Source organism: Melitaea cinxia, chromosome 19, assembly GCF_905220565.1.
Source record: "Melitaea cinxia chromosome 19, ilMelCinx1.1, whole genome shotgun sequence".
NCBI classification, from domain to species: domain Eukaryota; kingdom Metazoa; phylum Arthropoda; class Insecta; order Lepidoptera; family Nymphalidae; genus Melitaea; species Melitaea cinxia.
This window is the reverse complement of record NC_059412.1, coordinates 12,193,329-12,216,660: the sequence shown is the minus strand read 5'-3', so window position 1 is coordinate 12,216,660 and position 23,332 is coordinate 12,193,329. Positions and strand designations below refer to the sequence as shown.

General features: G+C 31.9%; 1 protein-coding gene across 1 annotated transcript in view; it reads left to right on the top strand.

Moving 5' to 3' along the window:
- The first annotated feature begins 1,987 nt into the window (after positions 1 to 1,987).
- LOC123662842 overlaps positions 1,988 to 23,332 on the top strand; it is a 30,626-nt gene continuing 9,281 nt past the window's right edge. Inside the window, exons 1-3 of the mRNA XM_045597635.1 lie at positions 1,988 to 2,330; positions 4,898 to 4,981; positions 20,149 to 20,288. Of these exons, the coding sequence (XP_045453591.1) occupies positions 4,913 to 4,981; positions 20,149 to 20,288 (209 nt within the window). The 5' untranslated portion in view covers positions 1,988 to 2,330; positions 4,898 to 4,912. The remainder of the gene's footprint in view (positions 2,331 to 4,897; positions 4,982 to 20,148; positions 20,289 to 23,332) is intronic.

Here is a 23,332-nt window from a genome sequence, read left to right as displayed (position 1 = left end):
TTGCAGTTTTTGAAGTGATCTTTGATAATGCGTATTTACTTGACTATTTTTTCGTCTACGGTTTTATTCGTTTGCCAGCAAACACAACTATTATTGAGATACAAGCTTATGCTAAATTCACACATCACATAAGTACATTTTCACTACATTAGTAAAATGCTGCTTTTTAATATAATTAAATGTTTTCCCCTAGAATAAATTTTTAAATGATCACGATAATCTCTAAAGTACTATAAATAGTATTCATACTATTAGGGCCAATATAAAAAAGTGTGAGTATCAGCTCTAACACAAGACTAAAGTTTTTTTTTTCTTAAAAAGTATTATCGTGTAATTTAAAATTTTAAAAGTATTATTTAATTAATGTAATTACACTTAATTAAAACAACAGTATTCTAAAATCAAAACAAAAAATGACGATTGCTATTCATATCGGGACAGTAAATGCTAGTTGGTATACTTTTACAATTTTACACCCATATCTATATATATAAAAATCAATTGCTGTTCGTTAGTCTCGCTAAAACTCAAGAACGGCTGACGGATTTATCTTATCTTGGTCTTGAAATGTTCGTGGAGGTCTAGGGAAGGTTTAAAAGGTGAGAAAAATTCGAAGAATTGCCAGGAAAACCCTAAAAACAGCCCTTTTCTTTTTTCCATATAAACGTTTTATAATAAAGAACTTTATTAATAAAGATCATGTTAAATAATATATTAGGGCGCATTTTACGTAAGTTATTAATGATTAAATTAATGTTATTCATAGACCGCATTTTAATTTAATTTACATAGAGTAAAAATGGTATTAACTAGCTATTACACATTACTTATTATATTGTTGCGGGGAACAATGAAAAATTCCCGTTTTTAAACTATCGACTTCAAATTTGGTACGAATCTCCTATATGTGATGTAGAAATGATCGATGAGCGGATTTTAGGATAACTCATGCCCAATAAAGATTACGGGGGTGAGCGTTAACAATGAAAATTTAATATGTATGTAACTCCGAAACTACTACACCAATTTTTATCAATTTTTTTAAGTATTTGTCCAACTTGGGAGATAGGGTAGTTTTTATCTTAATTGGACCCGATAGGTGGCGCTGCTATTGGTGTGTAACTCCGAAACTACTGAACCAATTTTTATCAAATTTTGTACGCATCTATAATTTTGTCCAACTTGGGAGATAAGGTAGTTTTTATCTCAATCAGACCTTGTAGGTGGTGCTGCTATCAGTATGTAACTCCGAAACTACTGAACCAATTTTTATCAAATTTTGTAAGCATCTGTATTTTTGTCTAACTTGGAAGATATGTTAGTTTTTATTTCAATTGGACCCGTTAGGTGGCGCTGCTATCGGTATGTAAGCTAACAAATTTGGTAGCTGTTGTCCGCTAGTCTTTAATAAACACCTAAGAGCGCTGTACAACAGCGTCCTTTCTCAGCCTTGTTTCATACAATTTCATCTTATCATATTTGTTTTCCTACCCCTTGCTTCATATGGTTCTGATACTTTTTATTTGTGCTTGTTATTGTACTGAGGTACACAGTTATCTCAGCAAACTTAACTCCGTTAATCTTGTAGTACCTGGGTGACCGAACTTAGCTCGGTATTTTTAGTAAATGTTTTTTGGAAATCATATTTAAATACGAATTACAATATAAAAAAAAATTTAAATAAATATAAAAAATAATAAAAAATTTAAATAAATATAAAAAATCAAAAATAAAAAAATAATTAATTCAGATTCTATATATTTATATATATACAAGAATTGCTACTGTATAAGCACTGCTCGTTTAGTAGCATAAGATAACGAAAGTTATTATGTGAATTATAAATAGAAAGTAATAAATTATATGGCAAACATATTTTATTTTTCGATTCGATTCTAAATATAATAAATCCTATGTTTACACTTTACAATAAAATTTAAGCCGAACATCCCTACTTCAATTTATGAAATGAACAAAAGCCGTGAACTAAACTCAATTGAAATTTGAAATCGGTGAAATCCATTCAATTTAGTTTCATGCCACATGTTGAAGGTAGTGGCTGTTACTTTCGTTGTAGTAGCTGTAGAAATTTAGGTACTTAGTTTGTGTTAGATAAATAAATAAAAGAAAACAAGTTATGTTATACTAAATTTTCTATTAAATCATGTGGTAAAAATTAAAGAATACGATTATCATTAAAATAGCATAAAGAAACGACAATTTAAAACAAAAATAATATTAACTAAAACGTAAGCGAAAACGCTTTCGGAGAAATTTCGTTTTTGAGTATTCTAACGAATACTTAACATCATTATCAAAAAAAACAGAGGGTAAGTTCATAAGTTGAAACTTTTAGCATCGTATTTTAACTGAATTTGTTTTTTGTTATTGTAATAGATATATTATAAATATATCAATAACATTAATTACGGAGCCCGGTAAAATAGATTAATAACGTGTACAGATGATAGAAACAAGGCCAAATGCATATCCATGGCTATTTGTGTCGCAAGTTTGGCATCAATGAGAAAATTACTGTGGCTTGTGGCATAAGCTTACGTGTATTCTTGTGCAAAAGTATATAATATATATTATTATAGTGTACCTAATACACATAACCTTAAATTAATAACACATACTCTTACTTGTAATGATTGTTAAATATTAAATTCGATTAATTATTATTTATGCCTTTCTGCCTTTGCCTTACGATTTTAATACAATTTTATCATCTTTAACTAAATTTCATTTTATGAAACTTTCTTTATTATTATTTTGTTTTTATAATCCTCAAATAATAAATAAAAAAAAATCAAATGTCCATTTGTTGTAGCCCACCTGTTTATAACATCTAAAAGTAGTCTTTTTTTAATCAAAAATTTTTTTTTTCAAAATTTCATATTTTTTAATGTTAATTTTCGAAAGTTTCTTCTCCTTCGTTCATTATTTTTGTACTTAAAAAAAATGTGTTTCGATTATTCTTTGTTCCATTTATTACTCAGTCTGCTTAGTTTTCTTAAGTTGGATGCTAACAAGAAACTATTATGCTCTTTATCTATCTAATACTATTAAACTGATATATAATCAGAATCTCGGAAACGTCTCCAACGAATTTCATGAAATTTAGTATGGAGGGAATTTCGGATTCATTTTTAGAAAATATCGTTTTATTCCAGTTTTTAGACAGTGAAAAAATGGCTACAATATTGTTAGAATATGAAGATAAATTTCACACATCAATAAAGTTGTAATAGTTCAGGTGGGAAATCGGCTGGTCGTGATCGACCGAAAAGACCAAGGTTCAAATCCTACAATTTTCCAGATAGATTTTTTTTTCTAATTGCACTCGTTATTTTTTATTTAAATAGCCAATTCTTATTTTTTATTATTATGTCGGTAAAATAGAAAAATATTATTCATATTTTATCATTATTATTTTTTATATTTCCAAAAAACACGATTTACTAAAAATACCGAGCTAAGCTAAGCTAAGCTCGGTTACCCAGGTACTAAGGGTTGATGTACTATAATATTTTATTATAAATTAATTATTTAGACATTAATTTAAAATTAAAATAACTTTATCATTATGATGATGTAGCAATTAAAATTAACATCTTCATACAATGAATGTAATAATATTATATCTAACATTATCAGAGACTTTTAAACTATAATAATTGATTATTAATAAATGATTATGACAACTTTGACAGGTAAAAAAATCTAAAAAAAACCTATTAAATATTAATATTTTTTTACGATAAAAAACTAAATTATTAAGTCCACTATTCCATGTAACTAATATAAATATCGTTTATGAATTTTATTAAAAAGTAGGCCTATAAAAATAAAGATGTGTGGGATGTAGAGTAAAGTTAATTGTCCCCATTGTTATGTTAATTAAACCTGCTCGCGGATTAAAAAGCGCATCCTAATGCAGTTTTGCTTGATTGAGATACCATTAATTTTTAGTTCCACATAATTTTGACCTTGGTTCACCAGGTGTGGATAAAGATTATCTTGCACATAAGCTACACGGGAGGTGGAATAGGCCATTTTAGTACCTGTTTTTACTCAACTGATAAATTACGACTTTTAGATTCACATTTGCAAATAGAAATATCTGGAAATAAACTAGAATTAGATAGTGAAAAAAAAAATACTTCATACACATATATATTGAATACGATCATATGTCAAATAGGGTTAATGGCATCTGGTAAAATGGGTCCTCAATATAGGCAGAAACAATAATGGCCTTGATAACATCAGAAATAATAATTTAAACGCTCATAATTAAGTAAATGATGTACAATGCAAAGTTTTTATGTGTATAAATAAAGTGCAAAGGACATTCCTATCTCTAAATTGTTATCTCAACTAAATTTTCCTACAGAAACAATCTTCCTGGGTAATGCGTTGTAAATACAAAACATATAATCTAATATATAAAATTCTCGTGTCGCGGTGTTTGTAGTTAAACTTCTCCGAAACGGCTGAACCGATTATCATGAAATTTTGTGTGCATATTAGGTAGGTCTGAGAATCGAACAACATCTATTTTTCATAACCCTTTAAATTATAGTGAGGGGGGGGGGGGGGTGGAGGGGATTAACAGCATATATGGCAAAACAACGTTTGCGGGGTCAGCTAGTAAAAATATATTTGTACATTACCTATGTTTGTAATGTACCTAATGTTAAGATGTAGCAATTTTTAAATTTACTGTTGCATGGTTTGCTTGACTTTTTGATTTTGTTAACTTTTTGAGAGTATAAATTTGACGTTCATAAGTGTATATCTTATGAAAAAATAAATATTTTCATTTCATTTCAATTGTAAAACCAAGTTACTAATTATAACATATTAAATTTATTTTTGTCCATTTTTACAGATTTAAAAAGTCGAAATGGGTCTATTCAAGACATTGACTGCTGTTACAATTTCCTGCGGGAAGACAGGACTGAGGAATGGAAATGTGAGATCTTAAATATACTTTGTTTGGTTTTTGGTTCTTAAGCTTAATCTATATTAAAAAGTTATCTCAATGATCTTAAGCTTTGTTAATTAGTTTAATGTCAAACAAAAGGTTTCTGACCATCGATAAATGTAATTATCGTTAAATTCACACAATACTAATTAGTCATTTTATTTTAAATAACTAACAATAGTTTATTAAGCATTATACATATTTACAATTCATACTTGTAATTACTTGTGCTAATATAATTTTAACTAATGCCAATAAAATACTTATTTTATTAATTAAATTTATTTCTGGAGTTGAAAAGCAGTTTAAAATTATTAAATAAAAAACTGTTTTCTTCGGTTTGTTCTAATCAATAGTAGATTTATTTTTATTATTATCTATACTGTATAATTATTAAACTTAAATTTATGCATCAAAACAGAGTATAAATAATCTAACAATACTATTAAAATATAACAATATTTAAAAAAAGTAAAATTATATTTACTATTTGAACATTTCTAGTGATTATGTTTTCTATTTAAAAAAAAAAACTGGCCAAGTGCGAGTCGGACTTGCGCACCGAGGTTCCATACAAACAAAATAATTTAAAATATTTTTATTATATGATGTAACTAAAATTTTATGCTTTTCGCAATTTTCCTTTATCTATACTATAAGACGTTGCTTCGTACCAAATTTCAAGATTCTGGATTCACGAAAAGTACCCTGTAGGCTTTGATTGCAGATGATTGATGCAGCATAAACGGCTGTATCTTTGATTGCGTTTGTTTAGAAGTTTGATTTTTTTTTCATAGCTCCAAGGGATAGTAGACTTAGTATTTGATATGAATTTTAGCTTGATACCTCCACGTCGAGAAAAAGGGTCTTGACAGACAGACGGACAACAAAGTGATCCTATACGGGTTCCGTTTTTTCCTTTTGAGGTACGGAACCCTAAAAACGAGTGTGCTTTAGACCACACGACTGAAGTAAAACTTACAAAACGTCTCTTTCTATCTTTACTAACTTATATCTCCCGCTCAGCTTTCGTTCGCCTCGCCCGATCACACTTTTCGTAACGCTCTCGTCAAGCATTCACCAGCTTACTCCCCAAGTCAAGCGTGCGTAAAGTGCGTTTTACTTAAAAGAATTTGTAGTTACCAAAATAAAAACGGCATGTTTTTCAAAATAATCAACAACGAACATGGCAACCCGTTTTCACATAAATTATAATGTTAGTGACTGGAAAAAATTAACAACCTACACTGTGAAAGCCAGGTGCAACGGACCATGGAGGTACTATACAAAGAACAGCCGAAGAAAACGTGCGGCTTAAATTTGTAAAATCTCTGTGAATTATCGATATTCTGTCACTTCATAAATATTAACGGTAATATGATGTTGGATATTTTACGCACTTGCTTGTGATTCTCGGAGCTTCCTTAATACCGGCGCTCCTGGTGCACCCCCCTACACTATAGGAAAAACCGCCCCTGTCCTATACTACATTCCTCTCCCGTTTTCGTCCTTAACCTTCCTCAATAGGACTCAAATGAACATATAATTGTTGGAAATGGATCGATGCTATCTAAGATAAAAGTAATACAAACAAACCTTTACACTCCCACGTGAACTAGTACCCAATATCCGTGACTTATACTACTAATGCCCGCAATTTCGTTGTCGTATATTAAGTATTTTAACAATGAACATTTAACCGACTTAAAAAAAAAGGTTTTCAATTTGACTGTATTTTTTGATTTTATATATTTTACCTCATAAATTTTTACTTGGTGCACCGATTTTGATTATTCTTTTTTAATCGATGGCTGGCTTGTCGCTGGCCTTTTTAGTTGTCCCCAATAATGCGTATTTCATTGATTATTTTTTCGACTACCTACGTTGTATTAATTGTCGATGTAAATTTGAAGTCGGTTTTCGTTTGCGAGCGAACACTATCTATACTATTATTATAAAGTTGAAGAGTTTGTTTGTTTGTTTGTTTTGTTGGAACGCGCTAATCTCTGCAACTACTGGTGCGATTTAAAACAATTCTTTCAATCTTAGATAGCACATTTATCGAAGAAGGCTTTAGGGTACAGGCTACATATCATAACGCTGAGACCAATAGGAGCGGAGCACCAATGAAGAATGTTTCAAAATCGGTTTTTTCCCTTTTGAGAGCTTCTCCTGCGTGCCCTGCGTAAACAGTAAAAGTTTTGCAAAAATCATGTATAACAGAATTATTCCTGTTCCATGCGGACGAAGTCGCAGGCAGAAACTATTTATTTATATAGATAATATAAAAGATTACGTATAGGAGTGCGTTTAATAAGAATAGATACGTTACGATAGCGGTAAGGTTTCACAACTATTTAACTAGGTTATATCGACTAGACAGAGTTAAAGATAACTGACGACCGTAGTACAGAGATGATAGTTGTTTTAATGTTTGACGGCGCGTTGGCGCAGCGGTCACATCGATGGCTGTTGCGCTGGCGGTCGCGGGTTCGATCCCCGCTCATGAGTCACGACTGACATTTCTATTGACCATATAGATGTTTGTCGTGGTCTGGGCGTTTGTTCTTGTGTATTGTGTGTGTTTCCGGACCCCCGACACAGGAGAAATCTTCGAGGGGCGTCGAGTGTGAAGCGTTTATTTATTGTTTACTAGTTTTTACCCGCGGCTTCGCACGCATTGATTTTTTTTTTAGTAAAAAGTATCCTATGTTACTTCTAATACCTCCAAGAATATTGTTTCAACATGATCGGTTGAGTAGTTTCGTGTAAGCGTAACAAACTTACATTCACATTTATAATATTAGTAGGGATTTATTGTTTATTTATTAATGTAAGCATTTTAGACAAATACCGTCTGCATCGGACGACGTCCTAGCTTTACTAACAGGACTGTCGATCTGCATTCTTATGTAATTAATCGCCTGTAGGATAAGCGTAATGCACGATGTTAACAAAAGGCATTAGTGATTTGGAGCCCGTGAAAATTTTTACTAAAAAAAAATTCAAACACGACAAAAACGTGAAATAAAAAATTTCATATTCTAATCGATTGGTTGATTAATAAAAAGGTTTTCGATGATTTTTTATTAAACTCAGGAATATTATTAAGGAAATACCTTATACATGTGTATTTCATTTAAAAATAAATGAAACAGTTGTATTAAAAGAGTAACGGCGGAGTTTCTTGCCGATTCTTCTTTGCAGTATCTACATTCCGAATCGGTGGTAGCTTCACTTTTAACTGTGTTTTGTATCCTACTTGATTAAAGTGATTTTTGATATTGATCGATTTTGAATATGTACTGTACTATTTGTTTATATCACCGGGTTGCCTAGCAACGAATTACGTCAATACGGGATTGAAGCTTCTGCTGTTTCTTAAATGTAACGTCGGTGAGAGAGTGAATGGTATCTTTATATGCTACTAGCATCACGCCCCAGTTTCGCACGGGTATTTAACAAAAATTTCGATATAATTTTTTTTCCCTAATTTGTTTTGAAAATATAGCCTATGTCGACCGCGGATAGTGTAGCTTCCCAACAGTGAAAGAATTTTTCAATTTTTCAATTTTGTGTGAAAAAGTAGCAAACTACCTCCCATCAGTCTCACAAACTTTTGCATTTATAGTATGTATAGGTTTAAATATTTGACGACGCGTTGGCGCAACGATCACAGCACTGGTTTGTGGCTGTTGCGCTGGCGGTTGCGGGTTCGATCCCCGCACATGGCAAACTTTGTATTGACCATACAGATGTGTTGCCGTAGTCTGGACGTTATTGTGTATGTTTCCTGACCCCCGACACAGGTGATAATCCTACTGGAGGCCGTTGAGTGTGAAAGCGTTTAAAAAAAATCTAATCTCAATAAGACAAATAAGTCTACGTACTTGAAACAATATTATTTTTTTGTTTATTATCAGAACCATTTAACAATTTTGTAATTTAAACTTAGTTCGCTGTGCAAGAAAAACAGCTTTGGATACTCTTTCGTTATTGCTTGATTTATTAATACGTAAAAGTAGTTCAAAGTGGGTATTTTATCAATTAAAAAAATATCTTTAAATTGGTATCTTATAATAAATACAAGTTCTGATTTAAGATAGTTGCTATATTAACCATTATTTTTTATAGACACATAAGTTTAGTGCTATTGTGTGTGATGTGAATAACCTTTGTTTTTATTCGTATTTTTGCCACAGCAGATTACGCTTTGTTTGGCCGAACGGTGATAGCGACAGATTCAACAAGCGTGCTGTTGATCCAATCCGAGTTCAATCTTAGAAATGATTCGAGTCTTTTTCCTTTTCAAATAATATTTAGTAATTTATTGATTAACAATTATGGAATTTACGTGTTGTAAAGAAACCACATCGGATGCATATGATCCGTTAATCTGTTCATCATGTCGCCAATGTTTCATGCTGCTTGTGTGCTACCTTCGAGGTCGGAGTGAGAATTGGATGATGCACTTTTCCGCAATAGTGTCAACGACGTTACTCTTTGTCGTCCTTGAAGGTGATGTCTATTGCAAGTTTGCAACTGTTAAAACTGCAAAAATAGTACAAGTGCCCAACTCGACACCGGCTAAGATTACCATTGATGAAATGCGGTCTTTAATCAAATCAGAAATAAATTAGGTATTCAATACGTTCCAAAAAAAAAAAAAAAAAAAAAAATTAAGACCGAGACATCGACTTGACATAACACCTTGCAATTTTTAGTGACAATTATAACAGGGTCATTAAAAAGAATCCTACAAGCCAAAATAAAATTATTAAATTCGGTTAAATCAGATTTTTCGGTCACGAAAAGAGTTGTGCCTCAATAATAAAGAACAATATACTCGACGTTCAAATATTTGAAATAATTGGAATTCCCGAAACAAAAAACGAGAATTTGTTGGATATAACCGGTGCAGCCAATATATACACTTTTACAGAGTGGGATATTGAGTTTGTGACTCGAGTCACTACGAAGCAAATTAACTCAAAAAATCCTAGATTTATATTATAGTCTGTTTTCTCGCTAGATACAAGAAAGACAATTTTATGCCTCGATCGAGGGGGAAAAATGGATGTGCTGTGATATTGGCTACAATGGAAATAGGAATAGAGTTTATGTAAACGACCGTGACGAACCGTGCCTCGGAGAGCACGTTAAGCCTTCGGTCCCGATTGTTATCATGTATATAGCGATCGTTACTCACAGTAGCGAATATAGCTGCTAACCCGCATTGGAACAGCCTACATGGGGAAAGAGGGGGGGTCCAGCAGTGGGATATTACAGGCTGAATGAAGCGTAATATCTTGAAGGAAAAAGAAAGTCAGCTTACCATAACATGATGGCTTATATGTCAGCTGGCTGCTTGAACATGAAAAAATAATTATATTTTCAATGATTTCCTCTCAACGAAAAATTTACCTGGTGTTAGTTTATATGCTATAATGAACAAAAATTAATGTCAGCTGGCTGTATCTCGGTGGAAAGTTTGTCGACTGGTACCCGTAAAAACTTTTTGCTACATCTTTCAATCAATAATTTATATAAAAAAATATTTAAGCAATTAGTGTCATATCGCAATGCATATATTGCATGAAATTGCATACTGCGTAGTAGAGATGTTGTGTAATGTTCGTATGTGTGCGTTTTGTTATACAATTGGCAACAAAGTGCTCGTGTGTTCACACGACCGGCGCGTGCGCACGTGGCGAACTTGAACTTGAAACAAAGCGGATAGTTATTAATGTTCCGCATGCGATTCGTTAAATGTACTTTGTAGGTATTTTAACCGACTTCAAAAAAGGAGGAGTTTCTTAATTTGATTGTATTTTTGGGACGAAATTCCTTATCGCGCGGTGCACGCACTAAATGAGAGCGAGATCGAAAATGTTTTCTCGAAATTTCTTGCTATAGTATAAAATTAGATCCCAAATGTCATGTCATATTTTATTTACCACAGTTCGATTATTATGTACTGTGATTGAAAATTTTGATTAAATATGTCTAAACTTGTTTATTTTTTATAATAATTAATGTCTATTTCAAAAATAAAAAAATAAATAAGTAATAAAATTTAGTTACTAAATTTTTATTTTTTATTGACTCAATTATCCTCCATAATTTAGATTTTATTTATTTATTTTATGTAGACCTCCTTACGCCGTTTTTTTTTTTTGTTTTTGTTTCCTCATATTTTTTTTACTAGATTTACAGATTTTGATAATTTTTTTTTTATTTTTGTTCGAAACTAGTCCTTGACGATTGTTTCTATTTAAATTTGTTTGAGACACCTAACACCACCAACACCTTACCACAGTACTTTTTGAGTAAATCCTATTAATGCGTCTCATCGATTATTATTTCTACAACCTACATTGTATTATTTTTCGCCGTTAATTGAATTCATATTTTTTTCATTTACGAACAAACACAATTATCTAAACTCAAATATTTGAAGCGTCAGAGGGGAAAAGAGGTTAAGTCACTGTAATTAAAGTTTTCAGAAGAGCCATTTTAAAATTAAATTTTAATGTTAAAACCAAAAAAATGCACGTATAAATATAAATTCATCAACAAAATATCGATATTGGTGCAATATATAAACCTGGCAGAACTAACGTTAAAAACTTTTTAGAAACTTTTGCATTACAACTGAATCAAAGAAGAAGGGCCGTGTTATTTGGTGACTTTAACCTGGATCTACTAAACCCTGATAGCACTGTTGAAGCGTACACAGATACACTACTGGAAAATGGGTATGCAGTAATCAATAAAATTTGCCCTGAGTACTGCACACGTGAAACCTCAAAAAGCAAAACTCTTCTTGATCATATATCTACAGACCTCAAAGAAAATAGTTTTCACTTGGCAATTATTGAATCATCATTGTCGGACCACAAGCAAATGTATTTTGAGATAAAGAAGCAACAAATAAAACCTAAGCGAAGAATTGAATATGAAGCACTCGATTATAATAAACTGTACGAAACAATTAAAATATTAAGCTTAAAAAACATCAAAAACAATGAATATAAAAAACTTGAAGACAAACTAATAAAAACTATTGAGGATTGTAAAATAAAAAAAGTCAAAATTATAAACCCACCAAGGCAAGAATGGATTAATAAAGGGATAATCAAAGAAATTAACTATAAAAACAAACTCTGGCATCAACATAAACACAATCCTAAGGATAAAATCACTGAAAATAATTTTATAAAACAAAGAAATTTAGTTGCTAATGAAATTAAAAAAATGAAAAAAGAGTATTTTTACAAGAAATTTACAGACTATAAAAATAAACCATCCAAGATGTGGAAACTTATAAATGATCTATCTAATAACAAAGTTAAGCAATCTTTGGCAGCACCAAAATTACTCATAGGAAATACTTTAATAACTGAAACTAAAGAGATATGTGAACATTTCAACTTATTCTTTTCGACCATCGGAGAGGAACTAGCACAGAAAATAGCTCTTCAGGACCATGATGATAAGATTGTCACTATTACTGAAGTCGATGCGGGTGACAATATACTAACAAATATGAAACCGGCCACGGTAGGTGAAATAATTAAAATCATTAATAACTTGGATTCTAATACTACTTCAGGCATTGATAACATCAGTACTAAATCGATAAAATGTTTAAAAAACCTAATTGCCCCAGAGCTGACTCGATGCTTAAATAACTGTCTAGAACAAGGCACATTTCCTGCTAATCTTAAAATCGCCAAAGTTACACCAATTTATAAATCTGGAAATAAAACTGACCCCAGTAATTACCGACCTATATCAATACTTCCCGTAGTGTCCAAAATTTTTGAGAAGGTAATTTATAATCGTCTTGAAACATATCTAAACTCTATTGATTTTCTTTATCATAAACAATATGGATTCAGGCCCAAATCTAACACACTGTCAGCAACTGTAGATCTAGTTACAAAATTAAAAAATAATATAGATGAAAAAAAAATCGTCATTGGTATTTTTATTGATTTAAAGAAAGCGTTTGATACAGTTTCCCACAAAATTCTCTTAAATAAGATAGGCGATATCGGCATAAAAGGTAAAGCTTTTGAACTGCTTAAATCATATCTCTCTAATCGCTACCAGGTAGTCCAAATTTCAAAATATAAAAGTAGCCCAAAAATAATAACGTGCGGTGTGCCACAAGGGTCAGTTTTGGGCCCGTTGCTCTTTCTAATTTATATTAACTCCCTAAGTAGATTGAGACTCAAAGGTGATCTATCACTATATGCGGATGATACAAGCCTGTTTTATTTCGGTGGCGAAATTGAACCAATCATTCAAGACGCGCAAGGTGATCTTAATATATTAAAAACGTGGTTTCAGTCTAACCTATTAACAATAAACCTATCGAAAACAAACTATGTTATTTTTACAGCAAAAAATAAAATAATACCTAATTTCGCACCTTTGAAAATTGATGATTTTGAAATAAAAAGAGTTACTAGTGAAAAGTATCTAGGGCTAATTTTGGATAATCAACTGACTTGGAAATTACAATTGGAAAAAGTAAAATCAAAGTTAACATCACTTACTGGAGCACTACGCGGAATTGTTCACTGTCTACCACAAAAAGCACGCCACTTTATTTATAACTCTTTGGCAAAGCCGCACATAGACTATTTGATAGAGATCTGGGGATCAGCAGCTAAAACTAATCTTAACACTCTTCAAGTCGCTCAAAACAAACTGGTTAAATTACTATTTCATTACGATTTCCTAACACCTTCAACTAAAATATATAAAGATACGAAAATACTTAACATTGAACAATCATACAAATACTATTCTTGCATACTTATAAGAAAAATTATAAATAAAGATGTACGTAGCACTTTAACTTTTACTAAAAAGAAAAATATACAAACAAAAATGTTGAGAAGTTCTAATGACCTAGTTCTACGCCCACCGAGAACAAATTACGGGAAAAGGAACATTACATATGAAAGTGTACAAATATATAATAAAATACCCACAGTTATTAAAGAAGCTAAAAGCATCCTGAAGTTTAAAAAATTGCTAAAAAATTATTTACAAAATCAAAAAATATAATAAAAACAATTATCACAATTACAAACAAAAATTATCATCTAAAATAATGAGTGGAAGTAATAACGTAAATGAAATAAATAAATAAATAATAATAATTAAGAAATAGGTTGCAAAACAATAAAAAAAAAAACTACAAATTTATACATAAAAAAAAATAAATATACCTACAAAATATCAAAATAAAATTCTTAGTCTGCAAAAAAAAAAAAAAAATTATAAAAAAAAAAAACGTCAATTTAATATTATTTACATATGTTACTTCAGACTTGGCTCCGGCCTTTTGATATATCAGAACGAAACTTACAAATTCAGACTAGGCTGTATGGATTATAGTCCTTTGCCTTTCCCTATTGGGGATAAATTTTAAAACAACAACAATTATTTACATATGTATATGTTTAAAAGACCCTCACTTTAAATCAAAGTAATAACGTTAAAATAACTAGGAAATAGGTTACAAAATCTCAATAAAAAACAAAGTAATTAATAAATAAAAACCTTAATTATATAATTTTAAAATCACACACATACGAGTAAATATATATTTCGCCTGGCCGCATCTAGTTTAACACTTGAAGATCTATGTAATTGTTTGTGTTTCGTCGCTTGCTGCTTCTGTTGCTTTTTTTTTTTAATGCATAGTGACCGGTCTTACCATTGATGTAATGCGTTTCTACCCACTTTTTGGTTTTTGTGACGATATTGTATAATGAACTTTGTTTATTACCGACACGCTCGGCTAGAATTATTGTAAACTTGTAGATATTTAAAAATGTATTCTTTCTAATGTATTTCTCATATAAGTGAATTGTTAATTCTTATGAGAATAAATATCTTTGACCTGAAAATAAATCACCATTATTATTTATGTGTCATATTATTGTAATAATTATCTATTTTTTTACTCTTGTGTTTTCACGACGTTATAAGGGGAAAAAAGCTTTTTGTCAGTTTTTTTCCACGTACTACGCCACGAGATAATACTCGTCAAGAGCTATAACAATCACATAATAATTAATATAAACAATAAACGTTGTAAGCACCTGAATAAATATAAATTTAAATATGAAAAGCTATAACAATCAATCAAACAACAACAAAAAAACTGTTATTTTTTTTTAACCGACTTCCAAAAAAGGAGGAGGTTCTCAATTCGACTGTATTTTTTTTTTTATATGTAGGTATGTTACATCAGAACTTTTGACTGGGTAGACCGATTTCGACAAATTTTGTTTTAATCGAAAGGTGGTGTGTGCCAATTGGTCCCATTTAAATTTATTTGAGATCTAACAACTACTTTTCGAGTTATATCTAATAATGCGTTTTTGCTTGACGCTTTTTTCGTCGACCTACGTTGTATTATACCGCATAGCTTTCTACTGGATGTACCGATTTTGATAATTCTGTTTTTGTTAGAAAGGGGATATCCTTAGTTTGGTACCGTGATAAGAAAACCAGGATCTGATGATGGGATCCCAGAGAAATCGAGGGAAACTCTCGAAAATCCGTAATAACTTTTTACTGGGTGTACCGATAATAACGCGTAGTTGCTTGGCTATTTTTTCGTCGATCTACGTTGTATTACTTGTCGATGTAATTGAAGTCGGTTTTTTTTTCGTTTGCGAGCAAACACAATTATTAATGTGACTTATCCCCTTTTTTCCAACTGGCTTCACATTTTTAAAGTATGGATGACCTATCAACAAACGGAAGTCTAATAATAAACTTTTATACGATTCAGCCACTAAAATCCCACTGCTGGGCATAGGACCAGAACGTAATCCACCACTGCCCGACTGGGTTGGCGCAAAAACAAACTGTTATTTATTTGAATGAGTGATTTATGTCAGCAACAGTTGTTAGGTAAATGAAAGATTGATATTCAATACAAAGTTATCAAATAGCAACGAGACAAATTATTTTGTAATGGCATAAAATTATTTCATATTGGCTAAGACGCTATTACTGTAATTTCGAACTAGTTGTGATCGGAATAAGATTGTTTTTAGTAATAATGTGACAGTAGATACGTCATTTTGTCTATTTGCACTTTTAATAGCACATTTATATGTGGTGTGACTCAATCGTATGATTGGTGTTTGGAGTGGGGATAAAGGTTACTTCTGCTTCTTGTGAGAACTTTTTTGTTCCTTATTGACCCGACGATCTTCGTTCAGACACATTTTAAGCGACTTTAAAAGGACGAAGTTCTAAATAGTTTCTAACTCATTTAACAAAGATTCTTTATATAAATATAGACTGTTTTTATAAATACTCCTCATCTAATTAGAAGTGTGTGATATTTTTGTAATTGAAGTCGGTTTTTTTGTTTTAGTTTGCGATCAAACATCTATTATACAGTCTAGTTCTAAGAATGTTACCGTTTTTGTTGTACATTTTGTAATGAATAACAATACTGTTCGACTTTATAAATTACTAGCTGTGTCCGCGACTTCGTCTGCGTGAAATTTACCAAAAAATTATTGTTCAGTTCGCAGTGGTAAAAAAAAATTAAAATAAAAGTAGCCTAAGTTACTCCTTATTATATCAGCTATCTACCAGTGAAAATTCCGTCAAAATCGGTCCAGTCGTTTCAGAGATTAGTCGGAACAAACAGAAAAAAAATTGTAAAAAATGTTATTTTGGTATATGTATCGTGTCTACATACATGTAGCAAAAAGCGGTTATTTTAATATTACAAACAGACTCTCGTTTTTTTAGGTTTTTAAACTTTATATATTGATCATTGGTTATTTTTTGTCCGGGTTTTTGCCGTTTGACTAAAGATTCATTTTTTTAAAAGTCCGAACGCGTGGTTATACACGCATTTGTTTATTTATATGATCAAAAGGAAAACAATTCTAACAATCAGACTGGTCGATTCATTTGTTGCACGTGTACATTGTAGCGTTATTTCTTATAATAAAAATGCGTTTCTTGCTGTGAAATCAAATTGTCGTAGGAAGTCGTAGATCGACGAAAAAATAGTCAAGTAACTACGCGGTATCAAATATTACTCAAAAAGTAGTTATCAGATCTCAATAAAATTTATATGTGACCACACGACAAACATCAGCTTTCTATTAAATTAAAAATTATTAAAACCGGTACACCCAGTAAAAAGGTATTGCGGATTTTCAAGAGTTTCCCTCGATTTCTCTGAGATCCCATCATCAGATCCTGGTTTCCTTATCATGGTACTAAACTAGGGATATCTTCTTTCCAACAAAAAAAGAATTATCAAAATCGGTACACCCAGTAAAAAGTTATTGCGCATTTTCAAGAGTTTCCCTCGATTTCTCTGGAATCTCATCATCAGATCCTAGTTTCCTTATCATGTAACTAAACTAGGGATATCTCCTTTCCAACGAAAAAAGAATTATCAAAATCGGTACATCCAGTAGAAAGTTATGCGGTATAATACAACGTAGCCCGTAGGTCGACGAAAAAAGCGTCAAGTAAAAACGCATTATTAGATATAACTCGAAAAGTAGTCGTTAGATCTCAAATAAATTTAAATGGGACCAATTGACACACACCACCTTTCGATTAAAAAAAAGTTTGTCGAAATCGGCCCACACGGTCAAAAGTTCTGATGTAACATACATAAAAAAAATCCAGTTGAATTGAGAACCTCCTTTTTTGGAAGTCGGTTAAAAAATGCTATTCATCGTCGCTTTTTACATTTCCCTTAAAACTTTGTTCGGTCGATGTTGGGGCGGTGCAAAGTATTCTAGCGGATCCCTTATCAGAATCTGTTAGAATAATTTTTGATTTTTATAAATTATCCCTTGTTGATTTATGTAACTAGATTTTAGTGATTTAGGTATTTTTGTTTAAGTTTTTTGTGTATGTTGCGATTATTTTGTAAAAGTTACAATGAGTCTGGCGTGTCCATGTAGGACAAAAGTCCCTAATATTAATAAAAGAAAAAAAACATTTCCTTGCAGTTACGACCTGCCCTAAGACCAAAATTTGGCTGGAAGAGTTCGCTCTTATATCGATACACACCTTTGTGCATCGTTATCTATATATTTATTCTCTGATTATTACCGCATTCAAACATAATTTTTATATGTATACTAGCTGACCCGGCAAACGTTGTTTTGCCAATAAACTACTATAAGTATGCGGGGATTTACTTAATAGAAAATAGGGGTTGATCGTAGAGAGTTGGAAAATTAAGAGTAATATATTATTTTTAATTCTAAGTCATGAAAAAATAAAAATCTTGCTAAATCTATTAAAGTTTAAAATCGCTTAAACCGAATATAAAAATCATCATATCAAAAATTTCGATCTAGCGGGTACATCGTTCCATAGCTTAATTGGCTGGAGCGCCGACACGGTCAGTCGGAGACGCGGGTTCGATCCCCGCTGGAGCGGCCAATTTTTGATATGATATTCAAAAATGTTTAGAATTCCTAATGTGTGGGTAGCACAAAAATAAAATCGTAAACTTAAAATTACTAATCGATGAAGCTTATGTCACTATACATCTATCATTCTACATTTTAACAAAACTGTCACGTCCGTCTACGTGACAATACCTTAATTGTATGTGATAAAACAGATGATTACATTTTTATTGATAAATAGCTATAATATGTCTATCATAAAAATTAATTAACCTTGTATCAAACAATGAAAAACAAATGATAAGTGTATAAAAACAAATAATAAAATTCAAGAAACATTGTAAAGTATCGTAAGGTACAAAGGGCGGTCTTATCGTTAAAAAGCGATCTCTAAATAAACACAAATTGTCATAAATTTATAGTAAACTAGCTTTTACCCGCGGCAACGCTCGCACTGAATTATTTTTATTAAAAAGTATACTATGTTACTTCTAATACCTCCAAGAATATGTGTACAAAGTTTAATGATGATCGGTTAAGGAGTTTTTGCGTGAAAGCGTAACAAACAAACTTACATTCACATTTATAACATTGATAGGATGTCGGAACATATAGCATAATGAATAAAAAAAATGTGTGTCAGCTTCGATACGCGATTGGAATTTGCTACTTATGAATAATTTGCGTCATAACAATAAATCTCTAAATCAAAACATAAATTGGCGCATGCTATTATATATAATATACTAGCTGTGCCCGCGACTTCGTCCGCGTGGAATTTAAAAAGAAGTCACTGTCCACTTCGCAGAGTTATAAAATAAATAAATTTCTAAAATAAAAGTAGCCTGTGTTACTCCTTATTACACCAGTTATCTCATTATCTGCCAGTGAAAGTTCCGTAGAGATCGGCCCAGCCGTTTCAGAGATTAGCCGGAACAAACAGACAGACAGACATACAATCAATGTTATTTTGGTAGACCGTTTGGTGTACCGTTTATACATCCATATGCATTTAGTAAAAAGCGGTTATTTTAATATTACAAACAGACAGTCTAATTTTATTTATTTGTATAGATATCGGTACAGTAAGAAATGCTTGGTACACTTTTACGTGTATATACATATTAGGAAAAGGATATACGAACAGATAAGAAATAGTGGAGCAGCGTGATGGATTAAGCTCCAATTCTCCTCCTACATTGAGAAAGTGGCCTATGTTCAGCAGTTAAATCTTACAGGCTGATTGCGAAGTGATAATACCATGGAATGTAGACTCCGCGAGGATGAATCTTTAAGCATCTCCGCAATTACTCTTAAAAAAAAAACTGTTTTGAGAACTTGTGTATGTCTCTCACTCACTTCAGCCTATCGCGATCCACTGCAGGACATAGGCCTCCACAAGTTCGCGCCAAAAATGGCGTGAAATCATGTGTGTTGCCCATAGTCACCACGCTGGGCAGGTGGGTTGGTGACCGCGGGGCTGGCTTTGTGGCACCTAAGACGCTGCTGCCCGTCTTCGGCCTGTGTATTTCAAAGCCAGCAGTTTAATGGTATCCCGCCATCGGTCGGCTTTTTAAGTTCCAAGGTGGTAGTAGAACTGTATTAACCCTCAGTCGCCTCTTACGACACCCATATACTGTGTGGTTACGGCAATAAAGAATATAGCCACCTATCTCTTCCCTGTGTATGAGTATTAATATTTTTTCCTTACAGTTGCCCATACGACCTCTCTTAACGTGTGCTCCGGTGGCGTTGACCTGGGACCGCGGCGCTCACACGCAGGACATCACCAAGAACATACAGTACATCACCAATGACAAAATCAAACTCAAGACAGATCCGAAGACTATGAAGTAAGATGTAAATTTTTTTTTTGTATTTTTAACCGATTTCAAAAAAAGACGAGGTTTTCAATTCGACTGTATTTTTTATGTGTTACCTCATAACTTTTTACTCAATGTAGTAATGATTAGAAGTTTTATGTTATCCTTAATTATGCGTTCTTGACTTCTCACTTTATTGAAATTGAAATAGGTTGTATCTACGTTTGTGGGCAATCAATTATACTTGCTCGGATAAAATACTAACAACATAAACTTGTAAACTAACTGTAAGCCGTGACTTTACATACGTAAAAAATGTCATTTTTATTTTTATTAATTATTTATATTGCTAACGCTGCAATAAGTAAAAAAAACTAAGATAACACTGGGTGTTCGAGAATTATACTTTGTACATAATATGTTATGAGAAATGAATTTAATGTTTTATAGTTATTAATGTTACATTGTTTTGTTTTTAGTGTTATGCTCAAGTCAGCCAATTCTTTTTAATTGTAGTTTAATTTTTTTTTTTTATTCCTTTTGCTTTTTGTCTCGTTTACTATGTCTAATGAATTGGGTTATGCCTGTAATATTAGATGTAAGAAATAAAATAAAATAAAATAAAAATAAAAAATATATAAAACGCATATATTGCACAGTGATATATTTTTCATTATTTGTAGACTTCCAAATCGCTTTTCTATGCCCTGTCCTATATATACCCAAAGGTTGTCTGAAAGAAAACGCTTTTTTAGTGATAAGATCGACTTTGTACATCTTCCTCTAATCGTACTACTTTTGTGCGTATCTTTTAATGGTGTGCAATAAAGAATATCATTATTAATTATATGTTCTTGATAATCATAAGAAAAAAAGAGAAAGAACAATATAATATCGTTAATTTTTTTAATATTTTTTTACTACAATTTTTTTCATATTTACTTATTTCGAAATTTTGCGCCCTTCCGGGTTACAGCGCTACCTAAAATTGAGCGTCTAAAGCGCACCACATTCCTTGTATATCGGTTTTACGTTTCTTCAATATCGACATTTAGTAAAAGCTTTATTTATTTAAATGTTCGTGTATTGTGTAAACGTGACCCGTTACAAAACTCGCCTAAATCCCCCGATGCGATCGATGTCATATACATATGTATAAATGTTCCACTTACAACAATTCTATTGTTCTAATTATTTGCCTAGTTAAACGTTCTGCGTTCAGCCTGTATTCATATAAATGTGTATATGTACAATTCACTCTGCATGAAATAATTGATTTTTATTAATTGTGTTTGCTCGCGAAAGAAAAAAAAACGACTTCAGTTACATCGTACAATAATACAACGTAAGTAGCCGAAAAAATAGTCGTCAATATGCGTTATCAAAGATTACTCAAAAAGTAGTGATCAGATGTCAATAAAATTCAATTTAGAATACAAGACAAGTATCAGATTATGAATAAAATAAGAATCATTAAAATCGGTATACTTAGTGAAATGTTATGCGGTATAAATACAATGTAGGTCGAAGAAAAATTTGTCAAGTAAATACGCAAAGTTATCTGGAGTTCTCTTTCTATATTCACTTACAACTTAACTTACTTAAGCACATTCGTTTTTTTGCTTTCTTCAACATTTCTATGTTAAATTTATTGTTTCTGTTTGTAAAATACAGTATTTTATATTTGTAGTATTGTAAAAAAGTAATTGAATAATGTAAGTCCTTATCATCGGAAAATATATAATCAATTTCCACTAACCTTAACTATCTTATATATTAAACAATGTTTATTTATCAACAGCGTTTTGTTGTGGTCCAATAACTATGTAATTTCCTCGTAATAGCCTATTTCGCCATAAAGCTATATAACAGTGTCCAATTCATATAAATGTATAACATATTTTTGTTTATACCATGTAATTCCACTTTGTGGGATATTTTTATTTGCCGCTATGTGAAGTTAAAAATTGTATTTCATTAATTGAACTGAAACATCATCATCATCATCGTCGGTCGGCACAACATGTTTTCCTCTTCCATTCCTCTCTATTATTCGTCACTTCAGCGCTTACTCCTTTCTTTCTCATATCCTCATTCACACAATCCATCTATCGCTTTTTTGGTCTGCCGATCGCTCTTCGTCCTTTGACAACTATACCTAACATTCTTTTACCAACATAGCGTTCATCCCTCCTCATTACATGCCCATACCACGCTAACTTATTGCTTTTTCTTTCCGTCACGGGTGCTACTTTAACTGAAACAGACCTATCCTATTTAATCATATCATTAACTACCCTTTTGTCAACCATGACCATGGCGTCTGCAACGTCACACGAAATAAGTTCAAAATAATTATGTTTACTGTTTACTCACTAACAAAAAACTTGAACCACCTCCTTTTTTTGAAGTTGATTAATGACAATCGAAATACCACCTACCATAGAGCTAGGTCAGCAACTTTAGGAGATGCCGGGGTGAGGTGGCGAATGCTAGCGCGACCCCATCTCGCCCCACCCAGGCGGACAACTTCTCACACGTGGTGGTTTTTTTAGTCAGTAGGGGTCTGACATAACCCTCTGGTGTCCCCGCGCCGGAGGGTATCCATGGTGGATTTTCTTTAGGAGATATTAAAGATTTTCTAACTATACTTACCACCTTGAGATTTATTAAAAAAAACAGTTAGTAATAAAATTTTTAGGATCGTCAAATTAGCATATTTCATCGCTGCTACCCCTTTTTAACCGAGCTTAAAAAAGGAGGAGGTTACTCAATTCGACCTTATATTATACATATATCTTTTTATGTATGTTCGGAGATAACTTCGTCCTTTATGAACTAATTTTGATAATTCGTTTTTTGTTGGAAAGGAGATATTCCAAGTGTGGTACCATGATAAGGAAACCAGAATCTGATGTTGGAATCCCAGAGAAATCGAGGGAAACCCTCGAAACGAACAACTTTTTACTGGGTGTACCTGTGTGATTTGTTTGATGATTTTTAATTTAATCGACAGCCGATGTTTATCATGTGGTCACATTTCAATTTATATTAAAAACAGACAACCTTGTTTG